We start from the raw sequence: 27,397 nt of genomic DNA on the forward strand, positions 1-27,397 counted from the left end.
TTTGTTCATTAAGAGCAAGCTGCCATTCATTACAACAAATAAAAATTGTCAGTCATCATGAATCCCACTAAACCACTCAATCATGACACTTTCTCGTTGCCAGCAGTGTCACGAGCAGTCTGATTACTGTCTACCATAACCGACAGAGCGTTAATGTACGTAAGAAGCATAGAGAGCACTTTCGACGTTACGTTTGTGAATAACACTATCCGTCTAGGACGACGGGCTGGGCTGCAATAAGTAATGTAGAATGCCCTGGATTACTATAGTGGAGGAGCGGCGATTCCGTAATCCTGCTCTAGGTTTTACACGGTATCAGTATATCGCTTGAAGCGATTGATGGAGTGGTTCAGACACGTCCAATCTCGTTATCCATCCTAGTTCAAACTGAGCTTTTGCTCCATCTCCAATACCTAGCCATTGACCGGGCGTTAAACGCTTAACTCGCGTCCTTGCTTATTCTTAGCATTCATTTCTGCTGTTACGTAGCTAACGTCAGTTGGCAAGTTATTAGCAGATGCCAGCGGAGAGTTAATGAATTATTTTTGTAAATACATATGGACATACCAAGTCGGACAGCTACAATATGTAACGACAGAAGTATCATGATGTGTGGGCGTATTGTTGGTAGAGGCTTTAGCATATTAACCGCCCGAGCCGTTACAAGTGTGAACAGAATGCTTGTTTGAGGACACGTCGGGGCTTCCTTTTTAAAAGAATGGTGTCTGGATTAATGTGTAGGGTCTCACGTGATCCGACCACGATTTTCCTCGTTCGAGCCTGTGAGCTCCATTTGAAAAATCACACGATTCCTTCAGGTTGTAGGTCTTTGATTCTCTTCTGATGTTCAGCATGTCCAGATTGTTTTTCGGTTTTAAGGTAAAACCGGTCTCAGCCAGAACAACACTACAGTGTTGTACTAAGCATGGTCTATTGTTGGTGGTACATCCTCACCTTCTTGTGCCTTTGAATTGGTTCAGCCAGTTAACAGCGTGATCTTCATTTTGACGAACCAAGGTGCATTCTTCGCAGTAACAAATTATTTTCTGAGGGGAAATCAATAAGTTCCGAAAAATGTCCTAGAGCACACGGAGAGTTGAACTCCCAAGTCTCTAGATTTGTAGTCTTGACATTAATCTGATTGAACGCCGATTCACCCCAGTTGTATCGCTGTCGAGATTGAGATCCGAGACAAATCGATCACTACAGGCCGTAAGGCAGCAACAATATTCTCCTTATCCCCTTCCACTTCCTGTCCTTCCCTTCCTGTACCATTCACGCTAATTATCAGTAATTTTCAACGGAATGTGTATAACTCTTTCTTTATACTCAGTTAAGCGATGGGTATTGCCTTCCAACACGGATAATGCCTGAGGGGGAAAAATGGAGTGTGCGATTTCATCATAGCGATAGTTATACTGTCAAATGTATCGTTATATCCTAAGTTCAAGACTCTTTTCATTTAAGACGTCGACTAATGAAATTTGCTGTTCTAGCTACTCTGCAACCACAAAGCACACACGTGCATTGTGAGTGAGACCAGGTGGGCAGGCAGAGTTGTTGAGCGGGAACATAGGATGCCTGGATGTTGCACCTGGTTGCGCGCACGGCTTGTGTTGGCGCAACCAACGGTACAGCGAGCGCCACAGACCCAGCCGGCCTCCTTCCGAAGCGCGCGCTGAAGGCTCTGTCCGGAATTACCCTTCCATTCGACATAGCCGACCGGTGTATCGCTAGGATCCATAAACACGGCCAGTTTATTAACCTTCATATGTGAAAAGGGAGTCAAACGGGGAGAGATCGCTTTGCACACGCTTTGACGTAAATTATGGCACGTAATTTTGCACAGGACGATGTAATCAATACACAGAACGTAAATATTTAAGTATTATACCGTACCTATGGTTCTTAAATTCGCCCATATTACAGTATAACTTGTTGAGGGCATGATAAAAGCTATATTATGAGGCTAGATACCAAACTATATGCTACTGAAACTATTTTGATGCGTCCGAAAGCGCTCCACAAGGTCCCACGCACTTCTTAGGGTTCACTTGAAACTATCTATACATGACGCGTGCCTTGGCCCGTGGCATATGTCATATACGTGTGCAAACATAGATGAACAAAACACTGTTAATATTTACTTTGCTTCTGTATTATTTTTTTGGAATGCAGCTTCTGATGACATTGAGCTTACCGTGGATCTTTCTCTATAAGAAAAGTCTGGTTATGAGCTACGGAAGATAATGGATGTGATACCATAAAAACGACAATTCTTGTTATGACAGGTATTTACGTATTTTTGATTTGGTGCGTGGTTTATGTCAGCCATTTTGAAGTCCTGTGCCAAAGCAGACAAGTGGTGTGAAGAGCCAATGCCTGAAATCTACAACAGCTTGCTGTCAAGCACGTCGACGGTGTAACTTGAAGCATAAAGTAAATATCAAATGTCATCTTCAGACTGCGTTCCCGGTTGAGGATCCCATTACCGTAGCAACGTTCTGATCTCTGCGCAAATCCCTAAATAAGTGATATTAAAAATCACTCCTAGGCATTGCAAAAAGATATAAATTGCTTGAAGAGGACAGGGCGTAAGGGTTTGGGGAATTCCTCATGGTTTGTATTGAATACGCTGCGGAATTAACTATTTTCATATCTCACACAATAATCCTGCGTAATTGAGAAAACCGCAAACCACAGCAGTATATATGGAAATGAACTTGCGTTCGGAATTACGTACCAGGCATGTCCCTAACGTCAGTCTCTTGCAGGATCTTGTCATATTGTAATCTCGAAACATTATTGCATCCATTGAGCTCTTTCGATGTATCTGCTCATATTAAAGAAAAAAGTCTTGTATGTAACTCAGGTCTTTTCCAGAAATCTATACCTCCCAATAACTTTCAGAAAATAGACGCAAATTAACAGATAAAGTCTGTCTTCCTAAATTTCTTAAAAGCATTGGACGCTTAACGACAGTCTAAACCGATAACCAAGGTTCTGCCCATACCGAATACCTTCACATTTGTTAATATTTCGATTATTTTGTTATCAAATGGTCAACTAAAGCGAAAGTAACTTCGGGTGCCTCACAGGAAACTATTATGGGACAAGTACTGTTGTCAGTGTGTAAAACGATATTAGAGATTTCACCAACTACTTTGTTATTTAACATGTTCACAAATTACATAATTATTTGATGTACTTAAGGTGAGTTTCCGATACATCGCTCTCATCGTCCTGAATTACCTATCGTCTCTCCATAAACAGCAACATATATAAACGTTATTACTTTTCTTTCATCTAATGTACGTACTACTTTATGCTGAAGATGTTAATTATTAACATTGCGTGGCACTGGTAGTAAGTTTTATGGGATCCTTTATTAACAGACACAAGAATTAACATTGTAAACATAAAAAATCGCTTAATGAGTAAATTACAGCAGATTGCTTCTTCCAAGTCAATCGAATTAAACTGTTGCTGTCACTCTGTACTCCGATATGTCCGTTACTTGAAAGTACGAGGGTTGGAACTTAATAGTGGTAACTATTTATTTACAGCTCATACAAAATAGATACGTGTTTCAAAGTAGTCACCAGCATTGTGTATAACACGTTGCCAGCGATGTGGAAGTCGTAAGATACTCTTAGCAGTACCAGTTGTGTTGACAGTTCGAGCGGCGCGGTCTATTGCCCGACGAATTCGTAGCGGTTCTGAAGCGAATGCCGTGAATGTTCCTTCAGTTTAGAAATCGAGTTGAACTCAAGAGAGCGTAAGTCAGGAGAGTGCAGTAGGTATAGCACTTAGCAGCCCCATCAGTCAAACAAATCAATAACACCTTGAGCATTGTCCTGCAAAATGATGGTCAGGTCCTGCAGAAAGTGTCGTCACTTCTGTCTCTATGCTGTTCATTTTTGGAACACAACCTACGACGAGCTTAGAGACAGAAGTGATGACACTTTCTGCGGGACCTGATCATCATTTTGCAGGACATTGCTCAAGCACGTACAGTGCAAGCTGTTACTGATTTGTCTGACTAATGGAGCTGCTAAGTGCTATACCACCTACTGCACTCCCATGACTGAAGGAGACACTTCACGGCATCCGCTTCAAAACTGCTACAAATTCGTCGGGCGATAGACCGCGCCCCTCGAACTGTCAACCCAACTGGCACTGCTAAGAGTATCCTACGACTTCCACGTCGCTGGCAACGGGTTATACACTATGCTGGTGACTACTTTGAAGGTCAGTAGAACTTGGAAACACGTATCTATTTTGTACGAGCTTTAAATAAATAGTTGCCACAATTAGTTCCAACCATCGTATCTTACGTTGAGGATCTACAAGTAGATTTTCGGCTATCGAGTAGGGATCGTGACACTCGGGGCACGAGAATTTCCAGTTTGACGATTAAGGGACGATTGCCTGAGCCTTAGAATATGGTCTGCTCATTTGCATATCGGGAACTGCTAATACACTTAGGTATTGTGCCACAGGTACCGGGGGGAAAGGGGGGGGGCAGGACAGGACATGTGATTTCAATATAACTGACTGCTGGGAAGAGACAGGATATTGCCCTGTAGTAGGATACTGTCCTGAGTAACATAATACAGTTGAGCGTTGTACACGTCTTTGAAATCACTGTCGCGCTCAAATTCGTCACATATTGTTTTGGTGGGCTAATCTTGATTGAGCGAAACTGCGTGGTTCAAGCTGCGCCCCGTTGTGCCTGCGGAGCATCCGCCGGCCGTGCAGGTGCGGGAGCTAGCCGCTCGGCTCGGCATATTGTTTGCGTGGTGGTCGCCTTTCTCGCCGCCGCGGCATGGCGGCCAGAACCAGTGTCGCTTGACCTTGGGCGGGTGCGCGCGCGCCACTGCCAGATCTACACTGGCCGTGGGAGCACCGCTCTAGCCCCAACGCCGACTCATGGGTCACGGGCTCGAGAAATAACGTTTTGAAAAATTAACTGCAGCAATTTCTTGGTGCCACACTGAATTCAGCACGAAAGCCGCCTTAAATCCACCGTAGCGTACTATACTAACAGGCTTTAATAGCAATATTCTGTCTTCAATCAGTTTTTTTTAAATATCTGCTCTAATACAATGTGCTATGGAGCTACAGCTCTCGTTTCAAGAACTACATTCTAGTTTGGCGGCGCTGAAATACGTGATGCAGGTGTTAATTTTACGAGATTAACGAACTAATAAAGTATTGTTAGTGGTTACCTTCATTGAACCACATAATGTTCGTCTTCTGTATGAGGGTAAAAAAATACCGCGTCTTACTAATTTCATCACGTATATAAGCGAAAATAATTACATTTACTACATTTATTTATGCGTTACATTTACTGCATTGATTATGCATGAATACCAAATTAAATTGAAATTTGAGCCACATAATAAAACAACAACATTAATAATAATAGTTGCGTGTGGCCAATGTCCGAATGTCAGTATGTTAGTTTGCCGTCACCCCAGTTATCCAACTAGGTAAAGAAGACCTAAAATTTGATGAGTAACGCGAGTGACATGTCGTTCTGGCGACAACTCACATCGTTGAGAAGTCAAGGTTAGATTTATTAAACGCGGACTGAAAATTTTCCTGGTCAGACTGGGTTTCGATTCCGCAGCCCCTCGGTTGTCGCTGATATGAACGCACTTTACCAGTAGACCATCAGTGTAGTCATAAAAATGTTGACTAATTTAAAGTGTAAGAGTAGATATCAGTTTTTATCAATACAGAAGACTAATATTTTGTGGCAAAATGAATGTGATAATTAATGATACTTGATTGATCCGTCAGTCTCGTCTGAGACGCAGTAGTCGTGAAAAAATTATTCTATTGTTCGTTTACTGTTTAGATGATAACAAGAAGCAGATATAACTCTCAAAAACGGCTGTATAGTGTTTGAAAATCATGATGCAGGTCGGAAACGCATTGGACTAAAAATATATATTCCATGTGAAAACTGCATGTTCCGTTGAAAATATCTCTACCCTATAAGCTAGTCATGGTCAGCCCATGACGAACTAGGCTACTAAATTCCGCACGGACGGGCCTTGAAGGCCCGACGATACCGACCGGCCGCCGTGTCATCCTCAGTCCACAGATGTCACTGGATGCGGGTGCGGAGGGACATGTTGTCAGCACCCCGCGCTCCCAGCCGTATGTCAGTTTACCTCGATCAAGTAGCTCCTCAGTTTGCCTCACAAGGGGTGAGTGCACCCCGCTTGCCAACAGCACTCGGAAGACCGAATGGCTACCCATCCAAGTGTTAGCTCAACCCGACAGCGCTTAACTTCGGTGATGTGACGGGAACCAGTGTTACCACTGCGGCAAGGCCGTTTGCATCCCGTGACGAAATAGCTGTTAATAACGAATTCTTTTACTTTCTTCACAATGCAGCTGTCATTTCCTACTATCGCCCACACCGTGAAAGTATTATAGAACTAATAATCAGAATATTGTCCTCGTGATCACTGCTGCAATGTCGTCTTTAATTTTCAAAAGGAGTGCAGTGAACAGTGTCCAGTTTCTAATAGTCTGTTCCACAACACGTTTAAAATGCACATTTTTCGGTGCGTCTTCCTGTTTGTGAAATATATTTCGTAACTAGAATGTTCTGAATGGATCTGTTGGGTTGGTACATAAATTCGTAGCATTTTTCCTTATAATAAAGACAAAAGATACACATAAGAGACTTCAGTCAACAGTAATATATTAGCCATCACTGTTTACAATTGTCTACAAACCCTGGGGTAACTTTCCGATTCTGCGACTGTAGAACTCACGTTGTTTTGGGGCAAAGAATTGATCGAGCCATGTTAGGAGCGCATTCTCATCTGAAAAGGAAGTGCATTGAAGACTGATCGAAAGAGAGCGAAAAGGTAAAAATCTGAGGGCACAAGATCAGGTGAATAAGGTGGGTGCCGAATGGCTTTCAAACCCAACTCCTGTATAGAGGTTTTTGCCAGTCTAGCGGAATGAATGTGTGCGCAATGGTGGAGTATAATCACTACACGCGGTCTTCCTGGTCGTTGTTCTTGGATTGCGTCTGCAAGACGCCTCAGTTGTTGGCAATAAATGTCAGCAGTGATGGCTACATCGGGGGGATGGGGGAACAATTCGTAGTACACACACCGTCGCCATTCCACCAGATGGATAACGGCTGGCCAAACAGGCTACACGGAAACCGCTTCTGGAGGTCGGAATCCCCGTAACTGACGTGCGATCATTATTACGCCGCAAGGTTTTTCAACTTTTGGGAGACGGAATGGCATAATCTCAGTACGCACAACAAACTGCGTGCCATTAAGGAGACTACGAATGTGTGGAAGACCTCCATGCGGGCCTCTCGCAGGGACACTTGTTCTCAACCGGCTCCGCTTTGGCCATACGTGGCTAACACATAGCTATCTCCTCCGTCGCGAGGACCCACCTCGGTGTCACCACAGACTGTGGTGTCACTGTGGCTCACATACGACTGTTGTCCACATCTTCCTGGACTGCCCACTTTTAGCCCCTCTGTGGCGGACTTTTAACCTTCCCAGCACCCTACCTTCGGTGTTGGGCGCGACAATTTCTGAACAGCAGTTTTAGTTTTACGTTTAATTCGTGAGAGGGGTTTTTATCGTACCATCTAAGCCTCCTCTCTGAGATCGCCACCCTCTTTCCATTTTAACTTTTGTCGCACTTTCTTTGCATTTGTTTGTCTTGGTGGTCGTCTTTTCCCTACATTTTTAATCTCGCCTTGTCTTTTTGGGGTGGCCATTTTAATGTGTTTGAGAGTGGCTTGCTCATCCTCTTTTTATTGTGATCAGCCAGCTCAGACCATATGTTCTATGGTTTTAATACCTTCTTCTGCTTTTTCTTGTGGTATATGTTTTCCCCGATTTTTGTTCGTTCCATTAGTTTTCTTTTTAGGTGTGGTGTTGGGTGTTTTTGTACCTTGAGCCTTGCTTGCGTCAGGAAAAACGGACTGACGACCCTGTAATTTGATCCCTTTGTACTCCAAACAAACCAACCAACCAACCAGATGCATAACAATAGTTTTTGTGTATGCTCGCAGGTCTTCATACGGGGAGTTGCTGCTTTGTGTAGATTGAACCATTCCATTCTTCTCCTTGCGTTAGCATAGACATTTCTCGTGACCGATAACGGTACAGAATAGTAAAGGTCGGTGTTGTTCACCAGCCAATTGATGACGAGCAAGGTGAGATGCACGTATGGCCACCCGCTATTTGTGTTTTTGGCTTAGAGCATATGGTACCCATACACCCGATTTTTGAACCTTTCACATTGCAATTTCGCACAATGTTGGAATGATCACAGTTCATCACATTTGGCAGTTCTCGAGTACACTAGCGTGGATCCTTGTGGATTATTGCCTTTAAACGATCTTCATCAAACCCCGTAGGTCTTTCTGAGCGTGGAGAGTGATTAACGTCAAAAAGACCCTCTTTAAGACGAGAAAACCATTTTCTTGTTGTACTCTGTCCAACGGCGTATCCTCATACACGGCGCAAATGTTTCTGGCTGCTTCCGCTGGTGTCACCCTTCTGTTGAACTAAAACAAAAAAAATGCAGGAAATGTTCAGATTTCTCCCTTGGCACTCCATTTTCTAGCGTCCACAGCTCCATTCACCAAGTCCAAATGACAAAATGGCAACATGTAAACGGAAATGGCAACAGTGAACTACAAATAAAAATGATAATCGACAAATAAACGTATAGTAACCGGTATATCAGCATTCAAACAAAAACGCTACGAACTTATGCGTCAACCTAACATATTTTCCAGTAATTGTAGAGAGAACTCAGCTGTTACTCTATTGTTTAATACGTAGAAGCTAGTTACTCCAAACTTGAAGGTGACCTGTTAGAAAACACTCTCATATTGGATATGTCTACGTACTTGTATCATCTAAGAATGTTACGAGCGTTGTGGCATGTCATCTACGAATCCCTAAAACGGTAAAGACTTTTTAGTTATAATATTATTTTTTGAAATGCAGAACAGGTTGACAACGACAAAATCACAAAGCCTAGGAATTAATTTATCATCTAGTATTTGATTCCGCAGTAATTAAGTGGCAGATGTGATAACAGCACGGGTGGATACAGCGTACAATTGAGACTAAACACCATAATCACCAAAATGTAAGGAAAATTCGTGGGCGACGTAAATGAATATTCCCAAATGAAAAGAAGTCATACGAAAAAAACTGATTAGCGTTTGAACGGCGACTGCAATAACTGTCAGTTATATAGTTCTCTCTACGGAATGTTACGTGTTAACGTTGATTCGGCAGCAGTTGGGCGCTGGAAGTTGGCGGTAGGCAGACGGGCGAATAGCGGAAGCGGCTCGCCGACGCAGGCGTTTCCCCGCCGTACCAGCTGGTCTCGACCTTGTAAGCTTCGTAGATGGCTCGCCAGATGTCGCGGGGCGCTGCACCGCAGATATTACGGTGTTCCATTGGCCGTTGGCAGACCGCTATCTGTAGCAATTTCTGACAGGCGCCAAATGTAGGCATGAGCTATCCATGTTTATCTCATTTTCTAATTGCTTACCGTTTGCTAGCTTTGATAGAGTAACTTTTTACCGGGATGAAATTTGGTATTTTGAGACGTTATGCACGACTAGTGCTATTTTCCATGTCCCAAGAAGTATCTGATAATACTCTTACGGTGAATAAGATAGTTAAACATGAAAATTTGATTCCCTTTAACACGGCCACCTATAAGCAAGTTCTTAAGGCATTGCTGACCCGTCGTAATGAGATGATCCAGAAATGATACAGCATTGCCTGTCCCATTTCCTTGTAACAATGTAATTGCTCTCGATGATTCTTTCACATATACTTTTTATTGATGTAGATAACTCTATGTGACCAGTCTGCAGAACAATGGCAAGGCTTTAACTTAAAAAGTTTTAGACAGACAAAACTTGCAAAATTCGCATTAGCAAGAGGCACCTTAACAACCTGAAACGAGTACCAGGTCCTCGATGCGAGAGAAGGGTATGGAAACTAGGCATTTTTAAAGATCATGCGAAAGGTGAGCTACAAGAGCTAAATGAATTACCACACTATGTGAAATAAGTACGTGATATCAAAAATTAGATGTATCGTCAACACGTAGGTCATTTATAATACGAGGAGTGGGGAATCAGGCCGTGACTTTTAAAAGAGCAAGCCTTATACAAGAATTCAGAATTCAAACTTGTTTTGTTCTTGGACAGAACAAAAGGCAGAACGGAAAACACTTGTCATTCTCGTGATAGTGTAGAGTACTCGACCTTATCTTCTATCTCGCTTACGGAAATTTTCACTATAATAGCAGTCTTGCGTTACTGATGCTATATTTACACGCATTGTTGAAGTAAGACAGTGAAATATTTTCTTAAAATTAGTTTTGTCTCTCCAAGTGGGAGTGAGTCTTTTTTTTCTGGACGCTGTGAGCTCAATGGTTTCCACTCCTCCCTGTAACTCCAACATAACGAAACTACTTTGCTAGACTGGCCTTGTACGACTGCACGGTCGAGACATCGCTTTTACGAAAACATTAGTTTGGAGTATACCTATGACTTGATAAAACAGCACTTGAGTATACTTTTAACACTAACATGAATACTGTTTTGCGGAACAAGGAAACTCAGTAACTGTTCGTCAAGTGCATGGTTAAAAAAGTCCGCCTGCCCCACCTGCAATACTTTCTTTAATTTACAATGTTTCCCACCAGTCATGTCGTGCGGCTGTTGACAACGTCTATGTCCTCTCCCCCCCCCCCCCCCCCCCCCACACACACACACACATCGTGACTAACTACTAACAACGGCTGATAAGCGTAACGCCCGTAAACACAGATTGTACCGGGTGGTTAAAATTAAAGTGCAGCAACTCACGAAGGTGCATTCTGGGCTGTAATTATCGTATGGCAGCGAAACTTAGTAGATATGCTACTACGTTAATGTGGAACCGATTTACGCTGGAAGAACTATTAGTTCCAGTTGTGGCCACCCAATGCAAATCTGACACTGTACACTATTTGACGCTGTGATTTGACAAGTCATAACTTGGGTGAACGGTATGGCTATCGAGAAGAGAGACCGTACGTTGCTAATGAAAATGTTTTATGTGAACCGCAGCAATTACAGTGCGGCATTTAGATTGTGTCGCCGACTGAAAGGTCTGAGAAGAGTCCTGATGTCATTAAATGGTTTTAGATGATGATGAAATTCGAAAACAAGGATGAGCTTGGTGTGGCATCTGATACAGGAACGTGCCCTATCCCGGTGGAAGTTAGTTGCTTTAACTGGCTATGCAGCACGGTGACCCCGTGTAGTGTTAGTCCGTTCGCGTGGCCAACAGTACGGAAGTTTTGTGGTCTATTAGACACTGGTACCCGTACAAGATCCAGGCGGTGCAGCAACTGAAACCTATCATGATCCGCAGCGACAAAGTTCATGACATGTGGCTGGCCAATATTCTAGGGAGTGATGCACATTTTTCACTACAGGAAGCAGAACTGCAGATTTTGGGGTACTGTTAAACCGGGTGTTGTGCACGAGGAACCATTGCGCTCGCCGTATGTGAATGTGTAGTGTGGATTCACAAGCACCTTTATTCTCGGCCCGTTTTGTGAAGAGAACAAATCCAAAGGATCTGTCAGGTGTACCGTGACGTCTGCACGTTATCGAGACAACATTTGGTTCCTACTTTGGAAGAGCGGAACTGTGTGGAAACCACTGTTTTCATGTGAGACGGGGCAACAGCTCATGTCGCTCATCTCGTGAGAGATCTGCTTAATGCAGCCTCCCATAAACGAATTATCTTCAGAGGTTTTCAAGAGGCATGATTTGCAAGGTAACGTGATCTGAACGCATGTAACTTTTGCCCCTGGTGATATCTGAAAGAACGCGTTTACCACGGACACATTGAATCTGTACCTACTCTGAAAGCCAGTATACAGGAACATTTGCTTAGATTCCACCGAAACTGTTGCGAAAAACAGTTGATCACGTCGTTTTACGGATGCAGCATCTTGTCGACGTCCCTGGTGCTCATATTGAACAAATTATGGATGCGGCAGTTAATAATAAAACCAGCATTGTGCCTTTTTCGTTTATTTGAGCTTTCCTGCCTACGTCCCGTTTCTAATCCATTACATGTGGAAACATTTCTACAAGTCTTTCTTGGATGCACGACGCCAGATTTGCACCTTGTGGCCAAAGTTGGAACTAATTTTGTTCCAGCATAAATCCCGTCCCTACATTAGCATAACTACCATCTTTCGCTGCCATACGATAGTTAAAGCCCATGCGGGCCCTCTGTGGGTAGTTACACACCTGTTCAAAACTTTTTGCCGAGGGTGTTATTGGGGACCAGTGTTTGTTGTGTCAGTGTCAAACGACACCGGTAGAACAGATTCAAAGAATATTCGCCATTTGCAGAAACAGAGAAAAGAGAAACATCACGCACGTCACGTGTGTGTGTGTGTGTGTGTGTGTGTGTGTGTGTGTGTGTGTGTGTGTGTGTGTGAACATGTAAAAATATTTGAAAACGAACTGTAGTGGTCATAATAGTAATGGAAAGGCTTATACCATGATGCACCACTCGATATTTGTCTAACTTAGTTGCTATGTTCATCAGATAACGCATATTAAATTACTGGACTTTATTACTTTCGCAACTGACGTCCAGCGCCAACGTCAGTGAGAGCTGTGACCCTCACCGGTGTGGATACACTCTTGTATTTATTCTGGCATTGAAGCAAACAACCTCCGAACATCAACTTGAATTTCGCACCATTCCTCTAACAGTTGGTGTGTCGGTTGAAGAAGTTAGTTCCTATCGCATCCTAGACATGTTCTACGGGTCACGGATCCTCAAGGTATTTGGTACCGATGGGTATGACAACAGGGCTTAACCACTCTTGCCACAAAATGGCCCCTTCAATGTCCCTTGCACACTTGCCAGATCAGCCCTGTATCCAGTAGCCCCCCGCAACATGATTTTTCAAGTTAGAGAATGATGTTTCGCGAGAATTGTACCACGCCGTCTACTGGCGTGTTGACGTCGGTGTGTGCGCCTCAAACTGAAGCGAAACTTGTCGTTGAACACCAGATAATGCCACTCAGTGTCTCAGTTGACTCTTGTTCTACGGAACGTAAGTCCCTGTGGCCTATGGAGTGGTGTCAGCGGAAAGATTCATGGCAGCTCGGTATCTCTGACCAGCTCCCATTAATCTGTTACAGACGCCTCGCTTAATACTCTACCTATAATCACTGTCCGGATTTCAGTTATTGTCATCCGTCTGCTCGGCAGACCAATCGAACAACGTTATGACTTCATCGTGTTGAAGTCCAGTAATTACTCGTGCCTTCCATTCTTTGTCACCTGTTGCTCTGAGTCCACCTCGTCAACACTGATTCTGCATTCATTGCACTACAGCCAGCTGCCTGTGTGATCAGTCTGTATGATGCTCCCACGTCCCTTCTCAAAGCTAGAAAGATGTCGGTATGTTGCACGTGCACGTCCTCCGGGCATTTTGTGTTGCGATCTCCACTTGTGAAGTTCCAGCCACTCACACCAATTTTCTGTCTCTAGTAATGGCTTATATCTGTACTGAAGATAAGCTCGCTAACACTTTCCATTTCCCTCAATATACAGAATCTGCAGTTTTCGGGTCGCTGTTCCCATATAAACTTCAGAAGCTGGCCTTTCGGTACTCAGTTGGCTAACTCTCTGCGTCCTTCAAGTAACAAAAACATAAAATCAGTAAATGGGTTGTTAATTAACGTAGTGTACATCAAAGTATTTGAGAATGACATTTTATTTAAGCAAATTTGTACAAAAACATGGGTGCATCTCCCTCTGCGTAACTCAGTTGTTCAAAAATGTGTGAGTGTTCTTAAGGGACCAAACTGCAGAGGTCACCGGTCCCTAGACTTACACACTACTTAAACTAACTTAACCTAACCTATGCTAAGAACAACAAACACACACACCCATGCCCGAGGGAGGACTCGAACCTCCGGCGGGAGGGGCCGCGCAGTCAGTGACATGGCGACTCTAACCGCGCGGCCGTAATTTAGTTCCACAACCGCTAGAAGACAAATTACACCTGCATCTGCATTGTTCATATATTTTAAGACAACTGAAAACAAGACGGCAGCTTAGATATTATGCTCAAGTGAGCGCCTAGTCTATAGTAATAGATACCCATCGAGAAAACTAAAGTTGGAAACGCTACGTAAGACCATGCAACTCAAGAGTAAAAGAGGGAGGCGCGATACTTCACACGGAGATATTTAACGAGGTGATGGTAAAAAGTGGTTGTCATGCGAACAACTCCGTAACGCTGGAAGAAATGTCACTCATATTTTGTGTGTATATATGCGTGGCCTACTCCTTAGCAAAAGATATATGGCGGTAAAACACCTGTAGTAGTTTCAAGCCAGTGGTGGAAATGGGATGACATAAAAATAGATAACCGGGCAACGCCGAATAACAAGCTGGGTGGCTTAAAATAATTATACTGTTAATATACCTGGATCAAAAACAAAGTTAGTGATAGCCAGTTGTTTAAAGGATAGCTGTCTTAGCAACAAAGAAGCATATCAAGAATTCGGCTACACCTTCAGTCCTGAGCAGAGTTGTCATGTCCCTAAGCTGCCGGTTACTAAGCACCTACAGACAGTTGCAGTCTGTTACATAATTGTGATTTATTCTTATGCGCTTTGTTTCGCTGTGCGGCATGTTTCTTTCGCGGAATGTGTGACACTGACCGTGAAATAGCCAAGGAAATTCATAAAGATTATTAACATTCTGCAAAGTGAACTAAACACTGCACTCTAGTTGCGAACCTATGAAAAGACTAGGCACGAAACCGCACAGCTGCTGCTACCAGAACCTTACAGCGCTTGGACGTGTCGGCGAACCGACATCATCTATTCCTTCCGTGCTCCAGTGTCAGTCCCTTTGATATTTTGATGCAGATATATGTCCTTGTATACCGAGCGGCAGACACTTCAGCGCGACCACTGGCTGTGGGCGTTATCCTGACGGATGCACCTGTTCGTCCTCAGACGGAGCTATGCGGCATAAAATGGCGTAAGCTGACATGGGGCGAGTGCGGCTTCAGCAGCGCGGAGCCGCTGGAGGACCCGGTGCTGGCGAGCTACGCGCGTTGCCTGTCGCACGACATCCTGTGCGTGTGGCGGCGCGTGGTGGCGCCGGCCGGCGGCCAGGGCGGCGGCGGAGGCGGCGGCGGGGGCGGCGCGACCCATCAGCACCACGGCCACCACGCGGCCCAGGGCGCGCCGCACCACCAGCACTTCGACGGTCTGGGACTGCCGCCTCATGCGCATGCCCCACCCTCCACGCACCCGCCGCTTTCGCTGCACGCCGCCAAGGAGCTCTGGATCTTCTGGTACGGCGAGGAGCCCGACCTCTCGAATCTGGTAGCGCCCGAGCTCATCGCCGCCGGTGAGTACCTTTCTCACACCCATCGTACAGGCAATCGTCAGAATGCAGCAGGTTTTCTGCAATTTGCACAGAAACAAGGCTGCAGTTGTGAGAGGCGAAGGACATGCAAGAGAAGCAGTAGTTCAGAAGGGAACGCGACAGGATTGTAGCCTATGCCCCGTGTTGTCCGTTCTGTAGAATGAACAAGCAGTAAGGGAAACCAAAGACAAATTCGGAAATGGAATTAAGAGATGTGCCAATGACATATTTCTGTCACATGACAAAGTACTTGGAAGATCTGAAACTTCCTGTCGGATTAAAAATATGTGCCGGACCGAAAGTCGAACTCTGACCTTTACCTTTCCCGGCAAGTGCTGCACCAACTGAGCTCATGACCCGTTCTCACAGATTTGCTCCGCCAGTACCTCGTCTCCTACCTTCCAAGCTTCTATCAGGCATACGGTTGTAATCTGCCAGGAAGTTTCATATCAGCGCGCTCTCATCTGCAGAGTGAAAATTTCATTCTGGAAACCCACAGGCTGTGGCTAATCCATATTTGCGCAATGTCCTTTCTTGCAGGGGTGCTGGCCTTGCAAGTTTCACAGGAGAGCTTCTGTGAAGCGTGGCAGATATGAGACGAAGTACTGGCGGAAGTAAAGCCGTCAGAACGGGTCGTGAGTCGGTAGCCCATTTGGTGGAGCACTTGCTCGTGAAAGGCAAAGGTCCCGAGTTAGTGTCGGTCCGGTACACAGTTTTAATCTGCCAGGAATTTCGTATCATCGCATCCTCCGTTGCAGAGTGAAACATTCATTCTGGAGACATGGAAGACTGGTTGAACGGAACAATGTCTGGAAAGGAATTTATAAGTATAAACAAAAGTAAAACTAGGGTAAAGGAGTAGATTCCAACTGAATTCGGCGATGCTTAAGGGAATAGCTTAGGAGGGTGAAAGTATTCTGCCATTCGGGCACCAAAGTAAGTACTGATGGCCGAAGTAGAGACGGTGTACGAGGGTTACCCAGAAAGTAACCGCATTTTTTTTCTCGGCGGAAAACAATGCTACGAATGTGAAACGTTAGGTATGTATTATTTTAAGTCTTCTGAGTGCGCGCCAAGTTTGTAACTTCCGACAAATACCGTAGCTGTGGAACAGTTTCAAAAATGTACGTTACAAGAACCTACCATCATAGAATTTCTCACTGCACAGAAAAAAACTGTGGGAAATATTTACAAACGCTTCTGCAGTCTGTGGAACATCTGCTGTCGCCAGAAGTAGAGTTAGTCGCCGGGCACGGAGGGTGAGGTCATGAGAAGGCTGTTCGACGGAGCTCCACGAGTTGCAGCGGTCGGGGAGACCATCCACGGCTGTCACACCTGACGTGTTGCAGCGAGCTGATATCATTCGCGAGGACAGGCGCATTATGACTCGGCAATTGGCGTTGCATCTGTCAATCAGCAAAGGAAGTTCACACAGTGAAGCACTGGCTCCGCCACCAGGATAAGGATTGGTGCCGACAAGGCATACACGCCCTTGTTTAGTGCTGGAGGAAGGCCATAGAAGGGGATGGAGATTACGTGGTGTGCAGATAAAGCACCATTCTATCGTGTAATTCTCATTACGTTCCATAAAGAATTGTTGAAGGAAAAATGCGGTGCATTATTGTCAATGCAGGAACTGGGCAACCACTGCCCACTGCAATTTAGGCTGTATTGTCGTCGCCACGTTAACATGTCTAGGTGCTGCAGCTTCTCCAAAGAAAATTTGTGACCCTTGACCTAGTGTTAACATCTAATCATCTACGTACCCTATTACCTTAATTTCCTTTCATGTGCGTATTATAATGATCAGTTAACAAGACATTCCATTTCATTGAGTAACAGCCATAATTTCTGTTTACTTTGGACTACTGCAGTGTCATCTGTGAACCATATCAGGCTGATTTTCTGCTCGTGACAAACAATGTCCACGTTGAGATAGTCCTTCAGAACTCAGTGCCTCTTCAAATTAAATGTTGGTGGTAGTGGTGGTGATTATTGTTGATTTTGGTCTGTTATAACATTTCATCCGAGCTGATTACACCAATCTGCTCCGTATTATTGAGGTCCCTTCTGGTCGGAATGTGTCACTGTTCTTAATCTTCGATCACCGCCTCGTCCTACACCACACGTCCACAGTCGATTATAGCATTCACTATTGTGCCGACATGTCCAAGTATGAGCACTGAGAGTTCTCTGCGTGCCAGAAGAGAGCCAAGGGGTATAATCTGTTTTCTACTTCATCATCTCCAGTTGATTAAAATGGTTCAAATGACTCTGAGCACTATGGGACTTAACATCTGTGGTCATCAGTCCCCTAGAACTTAGAACTACTTAAACCTAACTAACTTAAGGACATCACACACATCCATGCCCTAGGCAGGATTCGAAGCTGCGACCGTAGCAGTCCCGCGGTTCCGGACTGTAGCGCTTAGAACCGCACGACCACCGCGGCCGGCCCCCAGATGATTACTTCTGGCTTACTCAGTTACCATAAAATTCTGACAACGCTTGCCTGCATTGAACGCAATGATTAGTGTATAATTAATTACGTGGTACAATCCGTTATCGAATCTTTCTCACTATTTATATTAGCAGTAAGATGTTTGCGTGACATTCAGTGGTATAAATGTGTGTTTATAACGTCCGTAAGTATTCTTTTGCTGAAACATCATCGAAATGAAGACAAAATAGTTGGCTAAACTCAGGAAAGAAATTCCATAATTTAAACCACCCAAAATGGGGGTGTAAGCTCTCGAAATGCGTCGGGGATAAGAAAAAAGCTACTGACAGACAAACGGCTTCAATTGGCATAAACTGTCGCAGTTTCCAAATCAGAATGCAACATGAAAACAGATTGTTAGCTTTTGTTATGAAAAATAACTTTGCTTTGAAAAATTTACTAAAAATATTGTATCGTTTATACCATATTTGTATTAACAGAACCCCCAAAGAATTACACTAAGAATAAAAAAAAAGTTACTCAGAAGCGAATTAACTGTGGTTCGTATACATAAACTAATTTCTTTACAGACACAACTTAAAGGCATTAAATGCACATATCGACGCAAGCACGCTAGCTAGATATACAGGTTAGTTCTTATGTACGACCGTGGTCTCACCATGTCAGTTTTCGACAAAATAGCAGTTAGACATATATCAGATACCGGAGCTTGCTGCGTGGTCAAACGGACGGAGCCCCTAGCAGTTAGGCTGTATTCGTAAACATTCTCCTCCTCGGACGTCCATTTAATTCTCGATTCTTTGAAACTCTTGCTTCTGCCCGCGACGATATCGAGCACTAAGAAAGTCATCGTTAGGGGAGGAGACAGAACTGGTTATGAAATGATTGTCGACGTGTCGGTGGCTGCTCCTCATGGGGCACGGGCGGGAGCATACGTCAGGCGAGCAGACGAATCGATTGCCCGGAGCGGAGCGGGCGGCGGCCAGCGGCGGAGCTGAGCGCTAGCCGTCTTGGACGCGCTGTGGCTGTCTCGCGGCCTTCGCGCTATCGATTATCGCGGCCGCGAAATCGCAAGGCTAGTGCTGCCGCCCTCCTTTGTTCGCGGCTTCGCGCCTCCTAATTTCCGTATTAGCGTCCAGGTTAATAATCTCACTGCAGAGAAAGCAACAGCGTTTTGTTCTTTGCTGGAGGTTGTTGTTGTTGTTGTTGTTGTTGTTGGTGGTGGTGGTGGTGGTGATATTCAGTCAGAAGACAAACCAGTGCAGCTCTTCAAACTATCAAGTCCTGTGCACGCCCCTTCTTCCGAGCATATCTGCTGCAATCTACATCCATTTGAACCTGCTAAAAGTATTCAAACCTTGGTCTCCCTCTAATGTTTTTACCCCTTACATTTGCTTCAGTTACATAACTGACGAAATCTTGATGCCCCACGATGTATTCCATCAACCCATCCCTTCTTTTGACAGAAATTTATTTTCTCTCCGATTCGATTTTTCAGTGCCTCCACATTAGTTAGATGATCCATCTAATCTTCTGTAGCTCCGTAATTCAAAGCTTCTATTCTCTTAGTGTCTTTTGTAAAAGTCTCCTTTCCAGCCAAATACCTTCAGAAATTAATTAATTTTTCAGATAAGGATTTATTATTGCTATTGCCAATCTCAGTTTTATATACTGCTACTTCTACCATCATCAGTTGTTTTACAGCTCAAATAACAAAACTCATCTACACTTTTAGTGCTTCATTTCCTAATGTAATTCCCCCGCCAGTGCATAAATTGATTCGACCCCATTTCATTAACCATCTTTTATTTTTGTTGATGTTCATTTTGTAACTTATTTCAAGACTCTTTATCTGTTTTCTGCCCTCATCGTCAGAATATCCTCGGTAAACCACGGTTTTCATTTCTTATCCTTGAACTTAAATTTCCTTTGCTGAGACTCCTTGCTGTTATAATTATTTTTGTATTTGACGTGTCAAAATAACTCAAAGTGCATAAAATAGAAGGCGCGCGCGTTGTCTAATCTGGTGTCACAGGTTGGTCTTTTTAGAATAAATGCCGTCTTTCACGCAGGAAACAAGTGGCGATATTTGGGCCATAAGCTAAAGCTAAACAAATAAAAAAATATAGTTTCACCAAGAATTTTCGAGCAGTTTCCTTTAACCGGTTGTAAAATTAAAACGTGCGGCTTGTGTGCTCGTTTGGTTCAGTGCCAGGAGAGCGATCCAGATAGCTAAGTTTCAGTCTGCAGTTGACAATTTTTTCATGTAATTCAACGTACTTTCGGCGGTTACAGCAAATACATACAAATAATGTTTTCATGCCTTTAAGAGGTTTCGCATAAACTTTAACGACAATCGTGGGTTACAGTTATGAGACCGAAGCGGCATTAGTTGTGTACGTTTGCATTGAGTTAGCCCAGGACTGGTGCTTGAACAGTTTGACGTGCAGCCACAGCGGTCACCAATGTGCGCTCTCCGTAAAACTACACACGCGACACTTTGAACGCCAGGCATTGGTGAAAGTGGTTGGACACCGCTGGCATCCGACCCACTTCTGTATGGGGCTATCATAGCCTTCTGGTGTTCCCCTCGCGAGCTGAGTGGTCGTCATTCTAAGGGGTCCGTGTTCGATTCTCGGCTGGGTCGGAAATTTTCTCCGTTCAGGGACTGGATGTCGTCGTCGTCGTCGTCGTCGTCGTCGTCGTCGTCGTCGTCGTCGTCGTCATCATCATCATCATCATCATCATCATCATCATCATCATCTCCTCATCCTCATCGACGCGCAAGTCGCCGAAGCGGCGTCAACTAAATAGACTTGCACCAGTCGACGGTCTACCCGACGGGAGGCCCTAGCCACACATTTCATTTCATAGGCTTCTGGTGTGGAATGGGAACAGTATACAGTAAGAGTTCCATGAAATTCAGTTGAAACCATCGAGCAGTATGCGTAATTGCGTTTCACTTATATATATTTTCAGGCTGTTCTGTGACTAATTGCAAGTGAATAATAGCAGTGAGTACAAAAATGACGAGCTGTTTCCTCTCTGGTGATCCGGACATCTCAAATGTTGTGCCAGACGCCGCGACTTAATATTGAAGAAACCTGGCGCGGAAGCAGTGGGCTATGTGAAAGATGATTACACAAACTTTTATGTAAATAATTACGACAAAAGACCACTTTGCCTGTGTCAGTAGTGCGAGGTGTAATTGGAAACGATTACAGCTACACTATTGATGACAAACAGCTGGAGACAGCGACTGCCGTAAAATATAAAGGCGTAAATATCCAGAGCGACATAAAACAGTTAGTGGAAAAGCCAGAGACCAGACTAAGATTCATGGGAAGAATCTTAAGGAAATGTAACTCATCCACGAAAGAAGTGGGTTAAGGCATTTGTTCGCCCGATTCTTGAATATTGTTCATCTATCGGGGACCCCTGTCAGGTAGGACTGATAGAGGAGACGGAGAAAAACCAACGAAGAGCAGCGCGTGTCGTCTCGGTATCGTTTAGCTGTTGAGAGAGCGTTACGGTAATGCGAAAGAACCTCCGCTGGCAGAGGTTACAAGGAAGGCGTGTGCATAACGGAGAGATTTACTATTGAAATTTCGGGACACCACTTGTCAGAAGGAGTCGGACAACAACATGCATCATGATCACACTTTATATTATGCATTAGTTTTTGTTGATCCATGTTCAGTCTCTGGAATACACAAGGTCAAATGACCGAAATGCTCCATTTACTACCTAGGACAAACAGGCCGAAATTTTAACACCAGGCACGCAGAACGCATTAAAGCCTACAAAATGGTTCAAATGGCTCTGAGCACTATGGGACTCAACTTCTGAGGTCATCAGCCCCCGAGAACTTAGAACTACTTAAACCTAACTAACCTAAGGACATCACACACACCCATGCCCGAGGCAGGATTCGAACCTGCGACCGTAGCGGTCTCGCGGTTCCAGACTGTAGCGCCTAGAACCGCACGTAAAGCCTACACACACCACAAACACACTACATCAGCCATACCAATACACATACGTAATACAGGACACCCATTTGGAAAAATAGTGCAAAATGTCAAAGTACTCCACTGACTAAATAAAGGACATCAAATGGTCTTCCTAGCAGAACTGGAGATATACTTACATTACAAAAAACATGAAGATAAAATAGTAAATGAAAAACTTGAAAGTGGATCAATGAATTTCTTCAGATGTTTCGATAATATACATAAATAAAAATAGTAACGCACATAAATAAAAATAGTAACGCACAGAAATGATCACAATTGTAAAATCGGTATAAGTAAACTATGATCCAAATTGTTAATATAAATAACCTCTATATAAAAGCATATCATAATCTGTGGAAGACGTATAATGTTATCTCTGTGGACTACTTGTAAGAGCATCTTAGAAACTGTTTTGTTTATGTAAGATATTTTCGATGTTTAAAGTGTACAACAAATTGTGTATGATGTTTAGTGTGTGTGAGACTCTGCACAAACGGAGCATTAGAAAACTGTAAGTTCACAAAAGAATCGGTAACCAACCAAAAAATCGGGTTTCTTATATGTAGCAGTAAAGTCCAGGAAATGAAGCTGACTCTGACATATCGACAATACCAATAGAAATGGCATAATACACACAAAAAAACGCACTTGAAAATGAGAATCATTAACCAAAACGCGTCTTGTGAAAAGTAAATAAAGAAAATCGTGACTGGTTGCAGAAGATTCATTTATAAACAAACCCATAACGAATTCGGTTTCATATTTGATATGATACTCCATAGACACGCATTGTAATAAGATAGCCTTTAGGAAATTCAGAAATTGGAACCAATTTGAGACTGCCTCCCGATAGCACTCACTACTTTGTGAGAGAAGAAAGCGCCAGTCGTGCTTCACAAGAATGATATTTCCTGAATCAGTGCTTAATGTATGTCGATATATAATTTTCCTCGAGGTTATTCATGATTTTCGAACACAGTATATGTTACAAAAACCTACTGCAAATAGATGTTAGTGATACGGGTCTGTAATTCATCGGATTCATCACTCCTTCTTCCTTTCTTGAGTATTGGTGTGACTTTTGCAACTTTCCAGTCTTGTATGGATTTTTCTACGAGCGAACGGTTGTCTATAATTACGAAGTATGGAGCTATTGTATCAGCATACTCTGAAAGTAATGTAACTGGTAAACACTCTGTGCCGGAGTTGCCTTTATTAAGTGTTTTAAGCTGCTTCGCTACGCCGAGGATACCTACTTCCAAGTTCAGAGGGTATCTACTTCTAAAGTTACTCATGTTGGTAGCAGTTCTTGATTCTAATTCTGGAAAATTTACGTAGTCTACTTTGGTGAATGGATTTCGGAAAACTGTACTTAATAATTTCGCTTTAGTGGCACTATTATCGGTAACATTACCATTGCTATCGTGCAGTGAAGGTACTGATTGTTTCTTGCACTGGTATAAGCATCTCACATTGAAGTTCGCGCTCGGTTTCTAACTTGTGCAAAACTCTGCCACTCTTGCGGATTTTGCATTATTTTAAATTTTCCATGTGTTTTTTCGTTGCTTCTGCGACAATGTTCTTACTTGTTTTGTGTACCATGGGGGAGGGGGGGATCAGTTCCACCTGTTGTTCATTTTTTTTGGTATAACACTCTCCACTACTGTCGATACTATTTGCTTGAATGTGAGACATCTGGTCTGCACTTTCATAGCCAATTCTGAAGAATAGAGGTTGTCTCCTAGGAATGAGTCAAGTGACTTTATCTGATTTTTTTTTTAAATAGATATATTTTGTGTTTATTTTTTGGTGGGTTTGGATGTTACTATATTCAGTCTCGCTATAACAACCTTGTGTTCACTAAACCTTGTATGCATCACATTGCTCCCTATTTGCTCAGCGCATTGCGCGAGGCCTCGGAATATAATCTCCAGATTACCTCAAGGGAGGTGAGAAGGTGGAGAGAATGGCTGTAGCCACACGAGAACAACAGTGTAAGGCGTGTGGCAGCCCTGTGAATGCGGTGGTGGGGACGATGCCGGTCGCGCTATCGACCGATACAAGCAGCAGCAGCAGCAGCAACAGCGGCAGGCATCAAGAGCGCGGAGCGGAACCGTCGCCCCTCCAACGGCACCTTGTCTCCCGCATATTTACAGCAAGCGACCTGCGCGCCCTCCGCCACCTGCTCCCCAGCTATACGACATGCTGCTCCTTCTCCTAGCTCTGTTAGTGGTGATACCAACATGTCGCATCATTACAACAGTGTGTAATGTCTGCATCCTATACCATCGACCATCTGTTTGATGTGTTCCTCTCTCTGTCTTGCCGCTTCTGTTCTCTTCTTCCGCCATGCCTTCAGCTAGAATTCTCAGTTACAACTAATGTTGACGTCAATCCGTTGTAGAATTATGGAACATGTTTTATGCTAAAGAATTATGTCGTTTTCGAAGAACGAAAATCTCGTACATAAAAATCAGCGTGAATTCCACTAAGATCTTGAGAAACTCAGCTCGCTCTGTTCCTCCATGAGATCCATACAGTTGTAGACAAAGGCGCTCAGGTTGATGCTGTGTTCCTTGACTTCAGGAAGGCATTTGACACCGTCCATCACTGCCGTTTAAGCGAAAAAATAGGAGCTTATCGAGTTTCTGACCAGATTTGCGACTGTGTTTGAGATTTCGTTCTTAACGGAACAAAATCCACAGATTACAATCTTAATCTCCAGATTACCTCAAGAGGATGTGATAGGACCGTTAATGTTTATAGTGTATATAAATGACCCAATGGAAAGCGCCGAAAGTTCTTTAAGACTGTTCGCAGATGATGCGGCTGTCTATAAGAGAGTAGCAACGCCAGAAGACACTTTCGATTTGCGTAATGACATACAAAAGGATTTTGATTGATATAAAAAATCGTAAGAAAATACAAACCATCCACCAAGGAAGTGGTTTATTTTATACTTGGGCGACCGATTCTTGAATATTGTTCATCAGCCTGGGACTTTTCCGATGTAGGATTGAGAGAGAGAGAGAGAGAGAGAGAGAGAGAGAGAGAACGAAGAGCTGCGCGTTTCATCACGGGATCCTTTAGTCTGCCCGAGGGCGTTACGAAGATGCTCGGCAAACTCCTGTGGCAGACACTGCAAGAGAGGCGTTGTGCATGACGGAGACGTTTGCTTTTGAAATTTCGAGAGAGCGCTTTCCGGGAAGAGTTGGGCAACATATTACTTCCTCCCACATGAAAATTAGAGCTAATGCAGAGGCTTACCAACAGTCATTCTTTCCACACGCCATTTATTAGTGGAACAGATATTTGGGGAGGGGGAGGGGAAAATCAGTTGGTGGCACCAGAAGTACCATCCGCCGCACTCTGTCAGGTGGCGTGCGGAGTATTGAAGTAGAGACAGTGTCATTATGTTCCCAGTGATTCTCTCTTTTCCAATCGTTATGTTCTTCATATTTTTTTCTAGTTGTCTTGTTGCAGAACATCATTTTTACTTGGTTAATCAGTTTGATCTTAGAGTGTCTTGTAACATCACATTTAAAAGGTTTCTAATCGCTAAATTTCTGTCTTCTCCATTGTCGGTGTTTCGAACTAGGACCTATTTATGTTCAAAACATAGCGCTTCAAGGCAATTTTTTTCTCGTTTTTCACAGGTTTGGCTGTTAGTAGCCGATTCTTAAAAAATAAAAATTCCTTCTGCCATGTGCAATCCTTGGTACGATTTCTTCCTTGCATTTACTTCTTTATTCTGTTTCCGAGATAGTCAAAGTTTAACATTTAGCCATCCAGCACAGTCGCCTGCTAAACACACCATTGCTGTACTCTTCTTTCTGTTTATTTGTATATTTTAGCCATCAACTAGCACACGCTCCATTTCATTGAACACCAAACGCAATTTCTGTTTACTTTCGGCTACAATCGTTGTCATCCGTGAACCGTATCAGACTAATTTTCTGAGACAAAGAATTACCATACTAATATATTTCTTTATTTCATTCACTGCGTCTTCAGTATACAGTTGTGTCAACGAAGCAAACGTGCTTTACATCTTTCTAAAATCGACCTCTTCTATCATTACATCAGTTCTGGCTACTGCATTCCTCTCGCATAAAGAGAATGGAATGGATTACCATTGTACCCTTTAACTGATACCTTAACTGATACCACACTGGCTAAGAATGGAAAAGATTTTATTACATTCCACATTATCAAATGCCTTCTCAGAATTTACGAAAGCTACTCTTCCTTGAGTGTCGTAAATCTGCCTTCCATTAGTAACTGAAGTGCTGAAACTGCTCCACGAATACACTCTTACTTCTTCCGAAACCAAAAAGGGCCTAACTTTATTTCAATTTTCGCTTGCATATTTCAGTAAAGTACTTTCGTCAGCTTTCTTTGTGGTGGTGACTCTAGAGACTAGATTGATTGTACGGTAATTTTCAGCTCTATTGACTCTCGCTTTCTTAGGAAGTGTAATTAATTTTAACCCTTCAGAATATAATGTAAGTACCCAAGTCATGTACATTTGTCTATCGAGCTTTTTTAGGTCATGTTCGACATGTGTTAGACTAGTGTGTAATCAATACCTCGGCATTTGTTTCCGCGGGAACGCGTCCAGAGATTTTTGTTTTTCAGGAATGAGTAAATGAATCTCCGCCAAGATTATATTCATTATTTAAAAATCCGTTGAAAATGGCCAGAAAATATAGCTGATATTGTAGATTTTAAGGAAATTTGGTCGAATTTTTTTCTGTTCATGAATCAAAGCCGTATTATTCTATGGGGTGATGTTGAATTATCTCGGTGACTGGAACAGTGTCCGTCCCGTTTATGTTCGTAATTCTATTATGCCCCTTCACTAGTGCTTCTAGCAAAGTTCCTCAGCTGCTTAGTTTCTGTCCTCAAAAAGATTACTGTTTCGGACTTCTAGGTCATAATTGGGATATGAGAGGTACGATGAGTGCCTCATTTCCACTTCAGTGGTATCTTTCTGTTCTACATAAGATGTTTCACAAAACTAGATTACAGAGTCTTCATCAGGCATGGAGTATGATGTTGAGGTCTGCTAGATAATCTTTTGCCCATATCGTCTTACCAAATATTCAGTGGTTTTCCTTCGATTGCAGTGCAGTCAGCTGGCTGCACTTCTCTCGGCACGACTTCAGCTTTTTTCCCCTTTCATGAACTCTAATCCAAACTTTACTCTCGTTTTCCAGGTAGTGTTCCCTGCCTAAAGTCCTTCGAATTCCTGCATTCATATATATCTTCGACATAAAACAGAAGTGGTGTGTAAATTGCGAAGGGTTAATCGACAGTAGTAGTTTCTCATAACGGCCTGTCGTTAGTACCGCTCTTAAAATATAGTGCTAACGGCAGAAGTTTTGCTTAGTCCCATACCAAAC

The 27,397-nt window shown here is 43.4% G+C and overlaps 1 protein-coding gene across 1 annotated transcript in view; it reads left to right on the plus strand.

Moving 5' to 3' along the window:
- The window catches only part of LOC124801200 (mediator of RNA polymerase II transcription subunit 13), a 203,151-nt gene that overhangs the window by 66,322 nt on the left and 109,432 nt on the right, over positions 1-27,397 (plus strand). The window contains exon 2 of the mRNA XM_047263056.1: positions 15,098-15,497. Coding sequence (XP_047119012.1) covers positions 15,098-15,497 — 400 coding nt within the window. The remainder of the gene's footprint in view (positions 1-15,097; positions 15,498-27,397) is intronic.

This window comes from Schistocerca piceifrons, chromosome 1 (assembly GCF_021461385.2).
Source record: "Schistocerca piceifrons isolate TAMUIC-IGC-003096 chromosome 1, iqSchPice1.1, whole genome shotgun sequence".
Classification (NCBI taxonomy): Eukaryota; Metazoa; Arthropoda; class Insecta; order Orthoptera; family Acrididae; genus Schistocerca; species Schistocerca piceifrons.